The sequence below is a fragment of the Heteronotia binoei genome, chromosome 9 (assembly GCF_032191835.1).
Source record: "Heteronotia binoei isolate CCM8104 ecotype False Entrance Well chromosome 9, APGP_CSIRO_Hbin_v1, whole genome shotgun sequence".
NCBI classification, from domain to species: domain Eukaryota; kingdom Metazoa; phylum Chordata; class Lepidosauria; order Squamata; family Gekkonidae; genus Heteronotia; species Heteronotia binoei.
In genome coordinates this window covers 36,903,998-36,919,638 of record NC_083231.1, presented here as the reverse complement: position 1 = coordinate 36,919,638, position 15,641 = coordinate 36,903,998, and the positions used below count along the sequence as shown (strand labels likewise).

The following is a 15,641-nucleotide window of genomic DNA, read 5'->3' as shown; positions in this document are numbered from 1 at the left end:
TTCCGTTAACGAAAGGAACACAAAATGCAAAAGACAGAAGAACAAGTCATTCCAAATAGTAAATTAAAAGATGAGTGGGCTCTCATCATACATTGCAAACCAATTGCATAAAAAATGACAATTGTTGAAAAGTACAAAATATTCTGTTAGTACACCCTCATGGGACACTGTCAGGTTGAAACAGATTTGTTATCGTTAGCAAATGAGACCCTAGAATTTCTCACCAAGCTGTAACAGAAAAACAAGACTGCAAAACATTATATTTATACAGAGTGTTATTATGCTTATCTGCTCTATAGACAGATTGGATTATATTAAATATTTTGCCTTTTATTTTGAACTGTTAATAATCAGGCATATAATAGTTCAAACTGATTTGTGGCTTGTTTTTCATGTTTTTTTGTAGTCTCTCTGCCAGTACATTATCTGTATCATCTGGGAGCAGCCTGGGGTCCCTGGCATCCAGTCGTGGGTCTCTGAACACATCTAGCAGGGGATCACTGAATTCCCTCAGCTCTACAGATCTATATTATAACCAAGGTGATCAAACCACAGACTTGGACTATCAGTATAAACTGGACTTCATGTTGCAAGAGAAATGTGGTTACATTCCATCGGGCCCTATCACAACCATACATGAAAACGAGGTGGTCAACTCCCATGGGAGAGTGGGTCATAGTGATTCTTCTGGCTCTTCGGCAACAAGCTATCTCCCCAAATTAACTGAACCTCCAAAATCAGTGACCTCCTTGTCTTCAAGATCCTCCCTTTCCTCCTTGTCCCCTCCTGGATCACCTTTGGTTTTAGAAGGTGCTTTTTCAGTGCCACCTCAAGACTCTCCATTGCACCACCTCACAGCAGACTTTGAGGACTGCGATTTGCCGAGTGATTTTGCAGGCATTAGCCTCTGTGAGAACCAAATCCTGTTGGACTCTGGAAACAGAACATCTTCTCAGTCTCTTACAGATGATAAAGACCTCAGTGAAAATGTTAGAGAGATCACGTCACCTTCGAGAAATGCAGGTAAAAATGTTATAGTGTCAAACCTGCATCTAATATTTGGGTGTGTGGATGTACATCTTGCTGCTTGAAACTCTTCTATGGTTCTGTTGCTTGATTTGGCTTTACGTAAGCTTTCTTCAGCCCTGTATGGCCCAGGATAGCCTGATCTCATCAGTTCTCAGAAGCTTAGTAGAGTTGGTACTGGTTAGTACTTGGATGGGAAACCACCAAGGAAGTCCAGGGTTGCTGTGCAGAGGAAGGCAATGGAGAACCACCTCTGTTTCTTGTTTTGAAACCCCTTATGCGTCACCCTAAGTTGACTGGGACTTGACAATACTTTCCACCACCAAGTTTGCTTCAGGTTTATGTACGCCTTCTTCCATTCTCCCTTTGCATCCTCCAGTTCTTTCTGTATTTCCTCTTTTGAAGCAAACCAGAGTTTGCCATTACATCTGAACTGGCAAATTATGGTTTGTCCTTGCCCTCTAGACCAGAATTGGAAAACAAGTCTTGAACTGGTTCTGCACAAGCTATAGTTGGGTGAATTGGATATAATAGTGGGGGGGGGGGGGGGAAGAGGTAGTCAAAGGTAGTTTGACTGGAGTATTTGTGATTCTGTGTCTTTGCACATAAACTGAATTCAGTTTTAACTTGAATAGAGTTTACTTTTGAACTCCTAGAAAGGGGTAAACATGTTCTGAGAATGTCATTCAGATTTTTGATGGTGAGGATGTTGTAAGGTTGACAGCCTCTAGGTGGGGCCTGGAGATCTCCCAGAAATACAACTGATCTCCAGATCACAGAGATCAGTTCCCTTGGAGAAAATGCATGCTTTGGAGGGTGGACTCTGTGGCATCACATCCTACTGACATCCTTTCCCAAACCCTGCCCTTCCCAGGCTCCACCCCTAAATCTCAAGGAGTTTTCTAACCCGGAGGCCATTTAGGGATGCTTTCTCTGTTGTGTTCATTAAGAATGTCTTCTTGTGCTTGTTTAGAAGAACCTCTCCCCACTTCTGACATTCAGTATTGCTCTGCCACCTTCTGGTGAAGGTTTTCAATTTCAGATTCCTTTTCCTCTTGTTACAGAGCATTATGATAGTTATGGAGAGAAATTGCTAATATCGATACTTGGTTATTTGGATTACTAAAGAACTTTGATTTGGTCAAACACTGGGATTCCTGTGTCAGCTGAAGTATTTTTTTTTCACAGCAGAGGCCTTATTGTAGCAAAGAATTAGTGGCGGCAGCTAAAGTGGATAGGTGACATGCAGTATCGATAGCCACCTGTCATTGTCCTTAGATGGTCTCCCAAGGCTGTCTACCATCTGTTTGGTTGCCTGTGTAAGGGAAAAAAGCTATTAGTAATGTGAATGACAGTACTTCAGTGTTTAACTCAGAATTAACACATTTGACTGGGCTTAGGAAATAGTACATTCTCTACCTCACCCAAAGTGTAAGAACCACAGATGGCCAAAGGCAGATATTTTCAAGAAAGGCTTTTCTTTGCATTCAACTTTCATGGGCTGAGAGGGAAGGGTCTTCATTCATCTGCTGGGGGCAGTGTGACATTTTTATTGGCAATTCTTAACCTTCCCTAGTGCTCTTCCAGTGCTACAGCTCTCCAAAAATCTTCCTAAAGTACAGCACTGTATATGAATGATTGTGCAGGGTGACTAGAAATCCATACAGCTTCCATTCTGCCACAAAGTGTGGTAAATTGACAGGACTCTTGGAGCCCTGAGAGTCCATAAACTTTTGCGTTTTAAATAGAGAAATATTCTGCCCCTCATTACCAAGGTGAAAATCTTTGAAACAAAGTTAGTGTCTGCCAATATTACAGATGTCAAATCTAACTTGAGTGAGCCGTCATGAGGTTATGTTTGCCAGGCCCTTCTTAGGAACTGGCAGGGAATGGTGGGGAGACTTACCAAGAGAAAAAGGGTGGCCAAGGCCACATTGCTAGTGTCACGTGGGAAGAGACATCATGAAGCTGCAATGTCACTGTGACATTCTGGTATTTGGACAAAAACTCTACGGTAAAACAGCTTCTACCATAGAGTTTTTGCCCAAATATCGAAGTATCACCCAGACATCATTAGTGTGATGACATCAGTTCCAGTGTGGCATCGGCATCATGGCCTGAGTCTTCCTCTCTCTCTTGATAAGTCACTTCTGTGGCCAGCTGATCAGCAGCTGAGGGATGGGGCCTGGCAGTGGGGAACCTCTGCCTCCACCGGGGGTGGGGTCTGGCAACCCTATTATAAGGCCAAGGCATGATTATGGTTCTACTGGCCCTAGTCTCTGTTCCTACATGTCCCTGTGTTGCTTGCCAAAAATCCATCATCATACATTTTCCCCACTACTTGCCTTGTTGCCTGACCAAAACCTCCAAATATTATCTGTTCAAACTGCAAACTAAATAAAAGTATATTATCTGTTCTGTTAATATCTTATTCAAAGCACTGATGTCATATACATTTGCGCAAAAGGCTGCTATATGCCCATTTCAAAGTCCGACACTTTTCAACCTATAGATTTCAGGAGGAAAGTTAAACATGTACTGAAACGCCCCACCCCCCAACCTGTGCTTTTGGTTGTGGGTGGGGAGGGTACTTTGTCCCTGCACAAACATTCTCCAGGAGAGGTCTTCCTGCGCAGGATATCTTTTGTGGCCACAGAGTTAGAATAACCGTGAAGTTCTTCTGCAGACAGTCTCTGTCATTGTCAAAGTCGATTTCAGACTGCTGCAGTTATTCCTAGGGGTAATCAATAAATCATGTCATCACCTTCACCCCTCTCAAAGTAGTGGAAGAAAAAGCACTTCATCATCAAGGAAAAAGCATCCCCACTGCTACAAATGAAAGGAGAAATGCAGCAATCAATCCTCTAATCTGGAGCCTTAAAATTTAAACATCTTAACAAGATGTAAAGTCATGACTCAGGAGGGGGGCGTAATGCATACCAATACACTTGGCTCCTTGGCAGATGAAAGGACTCCACAGGCCTGCAACTTATTACATTACAGGATGCTGCTTATAGTGAATGTTTCTTGCTCTCTGCAGGGCACTAGCACACGAATCTGAGTTGAAGATTTAAATGAAGTAATGGTTGGCCCTGAAGATTCCCTTGTTGGTAGTGGCCATGAAGCTTATTCTGTTAAGCTAAAGCAGAATTAGTATTTATTACTTGCTGGGATTTCAGGAGAGAGAATTTCTATCTAATTTTTTCGTAAACAGCAGCCATGGGGTTTGATTGCTGTGTTGACCAAGCAAAGTGAGAACTTTGGTTTAACTGGTTCACTCAACATGCCATCTGTAAGTTTGTTTGCAATGCAGTAACTCCGTTAAATGCTATCAGAACGAATACACATATTCTTGATGCTATTCTACATTTAAAGTGTGAACCCAGACCTGACCCTTGTCTTGAAAAGGGGAAAGGGAGAAAGGATTGGGGAAGAATATAACACAATACACTTCCCTGAGTTTTCTTGGGAATCAGTCCACAAGCACAGGGCACAGATCTTCCACACATTTGCCCTCCGGGTGCATTTTTATAGTTGTGGAGTCAGTTTGTTTTCTTCCTCACATGCCATCAATAATGCAGATGCTGTTATCATCAGAGGAGGCATCATAGCACCCCCCTTTTTTTTAAAAAATGGCACTAAAATAGCAATATATCTCTGGAATGTTTTAACTATGCTTAGCAGGTTCTCTGAATTCCCAGCTTTCATTTTTAAAAAGTAAGTTTCTAGTCATTTGCCTTGCAGAGGTATAAGGGGAAAGGCACAAGGGAATGGGCTAGAGATAACTTTTAAATTCCATACATATTTACATTATTATAGCATACTAAGTTTTTAAAAAACAGAATAAAGCACTTTTTCATGGCTTCAAAATTTCTAGAATTTTTACACTTCTAGTTGGGGCCCACAAATCTATTGTGTTGTATCCAATACCAATACTAAGCTTGTGAGCAAAAATTCTACTTTGTGAGCTACTGGCATTCAAGTTATGAGCTCCTGCATAAATTAGTTTGCTCTGGGACTATTTTTCCTGAGCTAAGACAAAAACCTGTGAGCCGTAGGCTAAAAACCTGTGAGCTAGCTCACACTAACTCAGCTTAGAGGGAACACTGGTTGCAACCTAAGATGGGCTGCACCTGTAGAACACCATCCCCTTTTTGTCTGTCTGTTTAGGACATGTGTTGGAGTATGAGTATGAGCAGGAGAAAATCAGACATTAACTTGTTGCAAAGAAGGAAATATCTCCTGTACCTTCAATAGTTCTGAAAAAGGAAGCATCTCAATATGCATAGCTTTCCTCAGTCTCACACAACAAGCTGTAACTATTGGTTTGGAGTTAAAATATCTTGCAACTGAAAAGGTTGAAACCTTTGCAATCATACGTCTTGTGTTTATAAAGCATTATAATGAAACTAAAGGGGGTGTAATTTGAGGTTTTATTGTATTTTGTATGTTTTTTATAGTTTTGGGGAAAGGCAGGGCATAAATATAAAAATAAACTATTCCCATGTTGCCTGGTATCTTTTTCAGCCTTACTGGGACTTCAGAGCTTTGTATATACAGTTCATCAGAGAGCCAGTTTGGTGTAGTGGTTAAGTGTGCAGACTCTTATCTGAGAGAACTGGGTCTAATTCCCCACTCCTTTAAATGCCCCTGCTGGAATGACCATGGGCCAATCATAACTCAATGAGGCTGTTCTCTCAAGAGCAGTTTCTGCAGTTTACCTACCTCACAAGGGTGTCTGTTGAGGGGAGGGTAACAGAAAGGAGATTGTAAGCTGCTCTGAGACTCTTTATGTCAGAGCCAGTTTAGTGTAGTGGTTAAGTGTGCGGACTCTTATCTGGGAGAACCAGGTTTGATTCCCCACTTCTCCACTTGCACCTGCTGGAATGGCCTTGGGTCAGCCAAAGCTCTGGCAGAGGTTGTCCTTCAAAGAGCAGCTGCTGTGAGAGTTCTCTCTGGCCCACTCACCTCACAGGGTGTCTGTTGTGGGGGAGGAAGATAAAGGAGATTGTGAGCCTCTCTGAGATTCGGAGTGGAGGGCAGGATATAAATCTAATATCTTCTTTTTCTTCTCCTTTGGGTAGTGAAGAGTGGGGTATAAATCCAATCTCTTCTTCTTCTCTGATCTAAAAATCTTTCTTGTTTTCTTGGTCTTAGATGTTGACTTACCAAGAAGAACCATAGGTCACCTGCTTGAGGAGAAGGCAGGATGTGTATCAGCTGCAGTGTCTGATGAGTCCATGGCTGGAGACAGTGGTGTATACGAAGCTTCCTTAAAACAGTAGGTGTTGAGGAGGAAAAGCAGTTTTGTCTGTTTAGAAACAAAGTTCCAGCATCTGGTGCTGTCATTCTTAGGGATTTGCAGCAATTTGAGCATCAGTATACATTTAAATTAGAGGTGTTTCAGAATTCATGTCTTCATATGGTTGTTTGCCTGAAATTTTGGCACTTGTGGCACATTTACTTTGGTTGGATGCTGTTATTCACCTTTTCCCTTTTCTTCACAGTTCTGAGCCTCATTGGCCCAAGCTGTTGTTTAATCACAGGTCACCGTAGCAAACCCTGGGATTTTGGTTGATGACATGATTCTGCTGCCTCTGAAATGACATCATCAATGTCATGAAATGACACTCTGAAATGAAACAACATAAGCGGGGTCACCGCAGCCAATTACATTAGATGGCAGTGAGGACAAATGAGGCTGAGTACTGAGAAGAGGAAGAATTAGAGAAATTGCACAAACAAGAAGCAGCAACCCAGAGAATGTGTAACCGGCACAACACAGATGCCAACTAGGTTGAAACCAATTTGGAGTTTGAGATGCTGTATCTTCTATTGTGTTGAGGTTCTGCTTTCGAACCTTCTATGCAGCTTTCAATTAAGTTTAAAAATCACAATTGTTCAGACAGTGGAGAGTTGGTAAAGCTGAATAATGTAAAAACTCAATACGTTTTAGGATATTTTTAAGCAAGAAGGTGATGCACCATTTTGAAAAAAAATGTAAGCATCATTTAAAACCAAAGAGGGGACCATGTACTCAGTCACAATAGGAGGGGGAAGAGAACGCTCCTGTCCTCTTCGCTTCTATGAGCTAGAAGCAGGAGGGAAGGACCTGGTAGCACGGCTTGCCACCTGACCTTCAGATATCCAGACCAAGAGCAGATAGGGAGACCCTCTGCCAACCCTTTCATCCACTTCTGAAATCCTGAGTTACCAAACCAGGGTACTCAGTTTATGTGAATGTATCTAGCAGATGCGAGGGAGATGCCACAGGCTTAGTTTTTGGGAAGAAAAACTTTATTAGGATAACAAAAAGGGGAAAGGATGTGAAGGCTGTTTCAGAGAGAACTGAGATAGGAAAGAAGCTGGGTGAGAAAAGTAGCAAAGAAACAAAACAAAATCCTGACTCTGCTAGCTAAAACTTTTTCCTAGCATCCTGCTTATGTTAGTCTATTGATCCAAGCACATGCGTTCCCAGCACAAAACTGACACTAGGTGTTCTTTGTGTGCTCCAGAGAAAAATGTGTGTAGGAGTTACTATGTTGTAGGATTTTAAAGGAATTGGCAGAGCTTACATCATATCATATGATTTTTTTTGGGGGGGGGGGTCACTTTGATGGGCAGCTGGCATTTCCTCCCACTTGTTGGAAATCCCAATCAATAGTTGCACAGTTTTGGAGGTGAAGGTGGGTGTATTTTGATACCTTCCCAGACAAAGAGCTTCCTTCTCCCTTATGTAGATGGCTTTTTCTGGGAACTGGAAGAATGTGATGGGCATTTCCGAGGAGCATATTCAGTGAGAAAAAGGGCAGGCTACATAGGGAACATCATACAAAAATAGAGAGGGGAGTTACCATTGTAACCTTGATCTCACTGGCATAAATAGTTTTAGCAAAAGGGAAAGGAGACTGAAGATTTCCCAGTATTAAGGGCTCTAATAATGGAGATGTGGTTTCACATCCCCATATAGTGACTTCACGGACAGAAGGATTTTGATTTGTGGTTAAGAAGTAGCTTTTTAAAAATCTATGTATAATAATCAGAATAAAAAACCTAGTAAATAATAAAGTGGGATATAGGATGGGATGGTACAATCCAGGAGTGGCCAAACTGTGGCTTGGGAGCCGCATGTGCTCTTTCACACATATTGTGTGGTTCTTGAGGCCCCCACTGCCTCATTGGCCAGCTTGGAGAAGGCATTTGTTTCTTTAAATCACTTTTCTAAGTCAAGCCAGCCGGTAGCTTGAAAAATGCATTTAAAGCTAAAGTTGATTTCTTTTGACCTCTCCCTCCTCACTTCCTTCCTTTCTGTTCTCAAACATCTGATGTTCATGTCTTGCGTCTCTCAAACATCTGATGTTTTATTCTGTATGGCTCTTATGTTAAGCCAGTTTGGCCACCCCTGATATCACCTGATTTTGTCCAATCTCTGAAGCTAAGCAGGGTCAGTACTTGGATAGGAGACCATCAAGGACAACTCTGCAGAAGATGGCAATGACAAACCACCTCTGCTTCTCATTTGTTTTGAAAGCCCCTTGCTTGGGTTAGTTGCAGCTTGATGCCACACACATGCTTAAACAGTAAAGAAGAAAATGGGTGGTTTTGCAAAGTTGAGGAAAATGGAGAGTGACTAGTTTGTTCTTTCTTTGCTCATGCAGGCAATCATAAACTATAAGGACTCTTTCAAATAAGTGACCATGAAGGAGAGAAACTTTAGCATTATTTCCTAAATCCATAAATAAGATACAGCTTCATGTTGTCTCACTCTGAGAGCTTTACTAGACAGAGTACTAAAAATTTTGCAGATTTGATTGATGCTCCAATCAACATTTGATTTGGATATAAGTAGAATTTTCAGAGGTTTAAACATTGTTCCTTCTTAACCATTTGCCACTCCTAAACCCCTTTTATCCCTGTTCTCCAGACCAAATGATAGCGAAGAAGCTGCATATTGTGAAGATGACGCCACAATCCTAGAAACTGCTCAAGTGCAGATCGGACTCAGGTAAGTCCTTGTTTGCAGAAATAGCTGCTTATGGAGCATTTCAAATGCATTTGCAAATGTCTGATGCCGCTCCCTTGTTTCTTTTTGTTTTCTTAACAGATACGATACAAACAGCTCAAGTTTTGTGATAATTGTGGTGCAGTTACAAAACCTGCATGTCCTTTCTGTTTCCCCTGGCTCCAAAGTGTAAGTACAGGAATTCCTTAAAAAATGACTGATAGTTTAACAATGAAAATCTACATTTTTTGCAAAAAATAAAAAATTGACTGCACTTGACAGTCATCTTCCTTTCAGACTGGACCTCTGTGATCAAGAGATCACCTTCTTTCAGCACTCCCAGCAGCCACACTCGATTGTCAAGCCCAACACCCCGTCTTCTTCTAAGACTCTTTCTTGTGAGATACTGTCATGGTCACCGGTTGGGTAGGGGGAGCAAAAGATGCGGTTCTTCCTCAGCACAGGAGGGTATTCAATATTAGGGCAACCCTGCTGCTGAATGCCCTCCTGTCAATGAGAAGAACAAAAATCCACGTGGTAAGAATTTCCTTTCATCCTTCCTCACGCAGAGAGTTTTGCACTTGTAAAAAAAATTGTTTTTAATTTTCTTTTCAGTAAAAGGTGAGCACTTATCCCTGTCCCAGATGAATGTTTGCACAGAAAAAATGCAAAACTCTGCTCTCTCCTTCACAGCAAAGCCCTGCCATTTAACCCCTTTTTATTTTTTTTTTCCTATTCTTTTTTTCCCCTTTGAAGGATATATGCTTCTCTCCAGCACGCGTCTTGCTTTTATCTCCAGCGCCAAGCAGCTCCCCTACCCTGCATACTCAGCAAAGCTCATTCTTCCTTAGCTGCTGAAGGCGGGGGTCAGCAGGTGGATTTCAGACATTCCTGTGTGCCTCACAGACGGTCAGGAAGGGGTGGGTGAATCAACCAAGTTGAACCAAACAATCCCAGCAGCACTGCAAGCTGTTCAGTTTCTTTGCCCTGGTGCCCTGAGACTTGTTGGCCTTTCCCTAGAAATGAATGCAGGTGCCTAGATTCTAGGAAAGGCCAGGATAGATACTGTAGAGGGGGAAAGGATTTGGATTTTTTTTTCCTAGGGATCAATATGACAGTCAACTAGATAATCTTTTCCAGAAGGAGCTGACCTTAAAATTGAGCATACTTTTATGTTGTCGCTGAGATTCGGAGGCTACCTTGAGACAGTTTTAAGCATTCATTGTATGTGTGTGAGATATTTGCATTTCAAAGTGAGTGTGGTTTGACTTTCTCATTTGATCAGCAGAAGAATACCTTTTTTTTTTTAACACAAGAAGTGCCTGTTTTACTAGGCTCATTTGTTTCAGTCAAGGTAGTTTAGTTTGTGAAAATAGTTCTGTGGTTTAAGGGCTGTTTTCCATATCATAATATGATAGCAGTGACTGCGTCTCAGTGGTAAATCATCCACTTGGCAAGCAGAAGATGTCAGGTTCAATCCCTGGTATCTTCAGCTAAAAGGATCAGATAGCAGGTGATGGGAAAGACCTCTGCCTGAGACCCTGGAGAGCTGCAGCCAGTCAGAGCATTTCTGACATCGATGGACCAATGATCTGATTCACTATGAGGCATCCTCATGTGTGTTCATGATATGATAGTGCATCACAAATAAATCTTTGTGGGGAAAGCAGCAGGTTTTATTTGCTGGTTTTTACCCCGTCCACATATGGGCAAGGAACACTCCAACACTGTTAAACTGTAGCAGCAGGAAAAGGAGTCTTAGGACCAAATTAGACATGACAGCATCCATAGGTCCAACCAATGGACAACAACATCATCTAAAACAGTATAAAAATGCTGCCTGCACTGAAGCACTCTTGTACCCCCCCCCCCAGACCTTTTCAAGGTCCTAAATGGCACACAGACCATTCCATATGGTGCATAATAACATGTTACGCAAGACAGCACAAGAGCCCCCCCTCCCGGATTCTTCCTGTCATTATGCTGTAATCTCAACCATTACATACTTATTAAACTTATCTACCCTGGTTATAACAGTATGGAGCAACATGGCTCTTATGTGACAGCAGCCATTCAAACCATATCATTCTAGCGCTCTGAGCAGCTGAACTGGTTACTTTTTGGCTTCCAGGTCCAATTTAAAATGCTGGTTATTATCTTTAGAGCCCTTCATGGTCTGGACCTCTTGTTCCTCATAGACCACATCTCCTGATATCCTCCCCCACGCTAATTGTATTCTTCCGCTGACCTCTTCCTTTCCTTACAGCATGCTCTCACTTGGTAACTGTCAGAATTAGGGCATTCTCTATTGTGGGGCTGGTACTTTTCAGTTGCTTGTCAGAACAGGAGAGGAGGGCCCATTTGCTCCCTGCTTTTTGAAAAGCATGTAAAAACATTTTATTTTGGAGAGCTTTTGGGAGAAGGTATGGCTGGGAAGGCTTGGCTATGTTTTTGTACATGTGAGTTCTTTTAACCCTGCTGAGCTGTTGCTGTAAATTGTTACTACAACTTCTTGTTGCCTGCCTGTATGCGCTGCCTTGAGTCTTTGGTGCAAGTGCAGAAATATACATACCAAACTGAGGAGGCTGTTGATGAAAATTGTGCATCAGCATTTCCTCTGGTCATTGCAGCTGGGAAAAATACATTGTGATAACTAAAATTCCTTCCTACTGCTGGACCATATTCATATCCAGCTAGATTCACATTGATGTTTTTCCAGGAGATCCTGTTCTTGAGAATGGCTACAGTGATTGCTTTGTGAGAAAATTTGACAATTTGCATGGGGGAGCTAGCCGTTAGATAGTTGGTAAACTCTAGGATATTTATCTTTCAGCTCCTGTCTTTGTTTTTAGAGGCAAGCTGCTTCTTTCTTTCTTTTTTGCTCGGAATCATGTTTGCCATTCTCATTGTCTTTTTAATGGTATTTTTATATGTTTTATTTGTAAAACTCTAACAGCTGTTTTCATATTACCATTCTAAAGCGGCTATTATTCATTGTTGGCCAGATTTCAGTTAAAGTGATACAGGGATGGGGGGTTTCATACAGTGAATGTCTTTCCATTAATGAGCAATCTCTGAAACGTTATGGTAATTTCAAACAGTGCCACTTTCCCTTGCCCCTTTAGCATTCTAAGATGAGCACTATAGTGCTAAACCACTATAGCACTGAAGTAAACGTGATGCATATTTGGGTTTCTCTTTTACCTCATAGGTATTTTAGAGTTGCAGTCCTCCCTTCCTCAGCTGACATCAGCTGTCTGTTCCGCACAAAAGTCCATCCTGCTGCTGAAACTCTTTTGTTTAGTGAGATGTTCAGAGTTGCCATTTCCCAAGCATCCTTGCATCAGAAGACTTTGAGAGTGGATATCTGCTCTGTCAGTAAGACTTGTCGGGAAGAATGCCTGGTAAGTATTCTTTATTATTGGCTTGCTTTGATGTCCTTTTCCCCCCTCCTGTTGATGGATAGGACATTTCTGAGGCATGCATTGCCAACTTCCAAAACTGATTATACTCATCTCTGATGTTGTATGAATGAATGAAAACTCTTTTGATCACAACATTTGGTTCCTCACTGAAGGGTTCAGTGAAATTGTATCATGGCCTTGAAGGCTGTAGCTAATATGCTTAAGGTGCATTTAATAAGCATAATTTGCATAGAATTTGAATAGCTGTAGATAGAATCATAGAGTTGAAAGGGACCTCCAGGGTCATCCAGTCCAACCCCCTGCACAATTCAGGAAACCCACACATACCTAGCCCAAATTCACAGGATCTTCATTGCTGTCAGATGGCCATCTAGCCTCTGTTTAAAAACCTCCAAGGAAGGAGAGCCCACCACCTCCCGAGGAAGCCTGTTCCACTGAGGAATCGCTCTAACAGTCAGGAAGTTCTTCCTAATGTTTAGCCGAAAACTCTTTTGATTTAATTTCAACCCATTGGTTCTGGTCCTACCTTCCGGGGCCACAAAAAACAATTCCACACCATCCTCTAGATGACAGCCCTTCAAATACTAGAAGATGGTGATCATATCACCTCTCAGTCACCTCCTCTCCAGGCTAAACATGCCCAGCTCCTTCAGCCTTTCTTCATAGGACTTGGTCTCCAGACCCCTCACCATCTTCGTCAACCTCCTCTGGATTCAGCTTGTCTATATCCTTCTTAAAATGTGGTGTCCAAAACTGAACACAATACTCCAGGTGAGGTCTTACCAGAGCAGAGTAAAGCAATACCATCACATCACGTGATCTGGACACTATACTTTTGTTGATACAGCCCGAAATTGCATTTGCTTCTTTAGCCACCGCATCACACTGTTGACTCATGTTCAGTGTATGATCCACTAAGACCCCTAGATCCTATTCACACATACTACTGCTAAGACAAATCTCTCCCACCCTATAACTATGCATGGGATTTTTCCTACTGAATTGCAGAACTTTACATTTATCCCTGTTAAAATTCATTTGATTGGTTTTAGCCCAGTTTTCCAGCCTGTCAAGGTCATCCTGTATCCTGTTTCTGTCTTCTACTGTATTTGCAACCCCTCCCAATTTAGTATCATTGGCAAATTTAATGAGCATTCCCTCTATTCCTTCATCCAAATTGTTTATAAAGATGTTGAACAAAACAGGTCCCAGGACAGATCCTTGAGGCACTCAAGGATGCAGGACAAAGTATGCTTTGTATGTTGTATGGTAGACTATATGCAACTGGATGTTGTTGGTTGAGTCCTGCAGTTCTTCATCTATGAGCCTAGAAGTTGAAAAAATTCGCAGTTACTTGTACTTGTCTCCCTGGTTCTGACCTCCTAGCAATTGTTCTTCCAGTCCCCTTCCATCCCTAAAACCATGAACTTTAATGAAAACTGAAATTCCTAGGTTTGTAGCATGGGCCTCACTTGTGATCAAGGCTTTTTTTTTGAGCAGGAACACACAGGAATGTAGTTTCAGCTGGCTTGGTGTCAGAGGTATGGCCTAATATGCAAATGAGTTCCTGCTGGGTTTTTTCTACAAAAAAGCCCTGCATTCAAATGAAGCATCTAAATTTTTTTATTCCTAAAATATCAGTGAATAATCCTTTTAGCCCTTTTGCATGAAAAAAAATGTAAAATAAAAATCTGGCCTATGGGATGCCTAAACTGAAAAAAACTGATGCAAATTTTATTAAGAATAGTAGTTGTAGGAAACAGAATTTATTAAAGTGGCCCCTGTGTTTTAAACATGCTATAAAGGAGCAGAATTAATTTTCCCCATGACATTTCCCCCCCAAGAATTTGAAAACACTAAAGAAATGGTCATACTTATGGCCATCTAGAGGCATACTTATGCCATCTAGAGGCAGCTCTCTCCACTACCAATACCAAGTTGCCTTGCTATGGCTCTGACAAACCCCATCAAGACGCTGTCCAATAACCTAGTCTTTTTCCCCTCAGGGTTGCATTTTATGTTAATATCTGATGCTGTGGCAAATACTGTCTTTTATCAACACAGGAATGATATACAAGACAGAGTTCTTCAAAGTTAATATTTAGCTCATGTCCAGTATTGAGGTGAACATATAGAGCTGCCTTGCCTGGGTTAAAGGGTTGGTACCTGCTTTCCAGTTCTGACTGGCAGCAGCTCTTTGTCCAAAGCAGAAGACTTTCCCAGCTCTGTTAATGGCCAATTCAAGGACTGAGCCTATCACCCTGTGAATGCTAAGCATGTTTCTGCCAATGAGCTAAGACTGCCTTCCCGGCTCTCAGGGCTTTTTTTGTAACAGGAACTCCTTTGCATATTAGGCCACACCCCCTGGTATAGCCAATCCTCCTGGAGCTTACAGTAGGCCCTGTAAGCTCTTCGAGAATTGGCTACATTAGGGGTGCGTGACCTAATATGCAAAGGAGTTCCTGCTACAAAAAAAGCCCTGCTGGCTCTGTAGCGGAGGTGTATCATACAGAAGTCTCAACTTTCCTTTGTGTGATGGGAAGACGGTGATTGCTTTATTTTTCATTGTAGCCGCCCAGTCCCACCAAACCATATTGTTTAATAACTGTGGACACTTCCAGAGTGCAAAGCACTGGTGCCTGAGGCGTATGGCGCAATAGGGCTCTCAAAGCTTCCAGATGTGAGCTTGGCTTTTCTTCCCTTGCATATAAAACCACTTTTCCTCTCATGAAGACAATGGACTGAGGCCAACTATATTATGCCCCAGGCATCAACTTAGCCAGTCCTCTGTGTTGCATGGATCTATTACACTTGATTAGATTTACAGAATATAAATGACTTATTTTCCCCCTTGTGGACATGCATCCTCTGTTCTTTAATGTTTTGAGACTATTTACCTATTTTTTTTAAAAAAAAAACAACAACAACCAAGCCAGGCTATCCTTATATTGAGGGAAAACCAATTAAACCAGAATAGTTGAGTTATGTATTTTTATGTACCTTCTTTCAATTTCCCCTTGTTTCCTTGCGCCTCTCCTGCATTTGAGACTTCTGCAATGTCACTTGCTGTGCCTTGAACTCCTTTGTTCTTTCTGTTCTACAAACCAAGCAGCTATTGTCTTTTCAGTATTTCTTTATCCTTTTTCTGCTGACTGATCCCAGGTAGCCTAGTTAATCTTGCCCCATCC

At 41.8% G+C, this 15,641-nt stretch overlaps 1 protein-coding gene across 1 annotated transcript in view; it reads left to right on the top strand.

The window, feature by feature from the left end:
• The window catches only part of WWC2 (WW and C2 domain containing 2), a 194,262-nt gene that overhangs the window by 151,983 nt on the left and 26,638 nt on the right, over positions 1-15,641 (top strand). Inside the window, exons 11-15 of the mRNA XM_060246480.1 lie at positions 407-1,023; positions 6,184-6,307; positions 8,951-9,031; positions 9,131-9,217; positions 12,240-12,432. Coding sequence (XP_060102463.1) covers positions 407-1,023; positions 6,184-6,307; positions 8,951-9,031; positions 9,131-9,217; positions 12,240-12,432 — 1,102 coding nt within the window. The remainder of the gene's footprint in view (positions 1-406; positions 1,024-6,183; positions 6,308-8,950; positions 9,032-9,130; positions 9,218-12,239; positions 12,433-15,641) is intronic.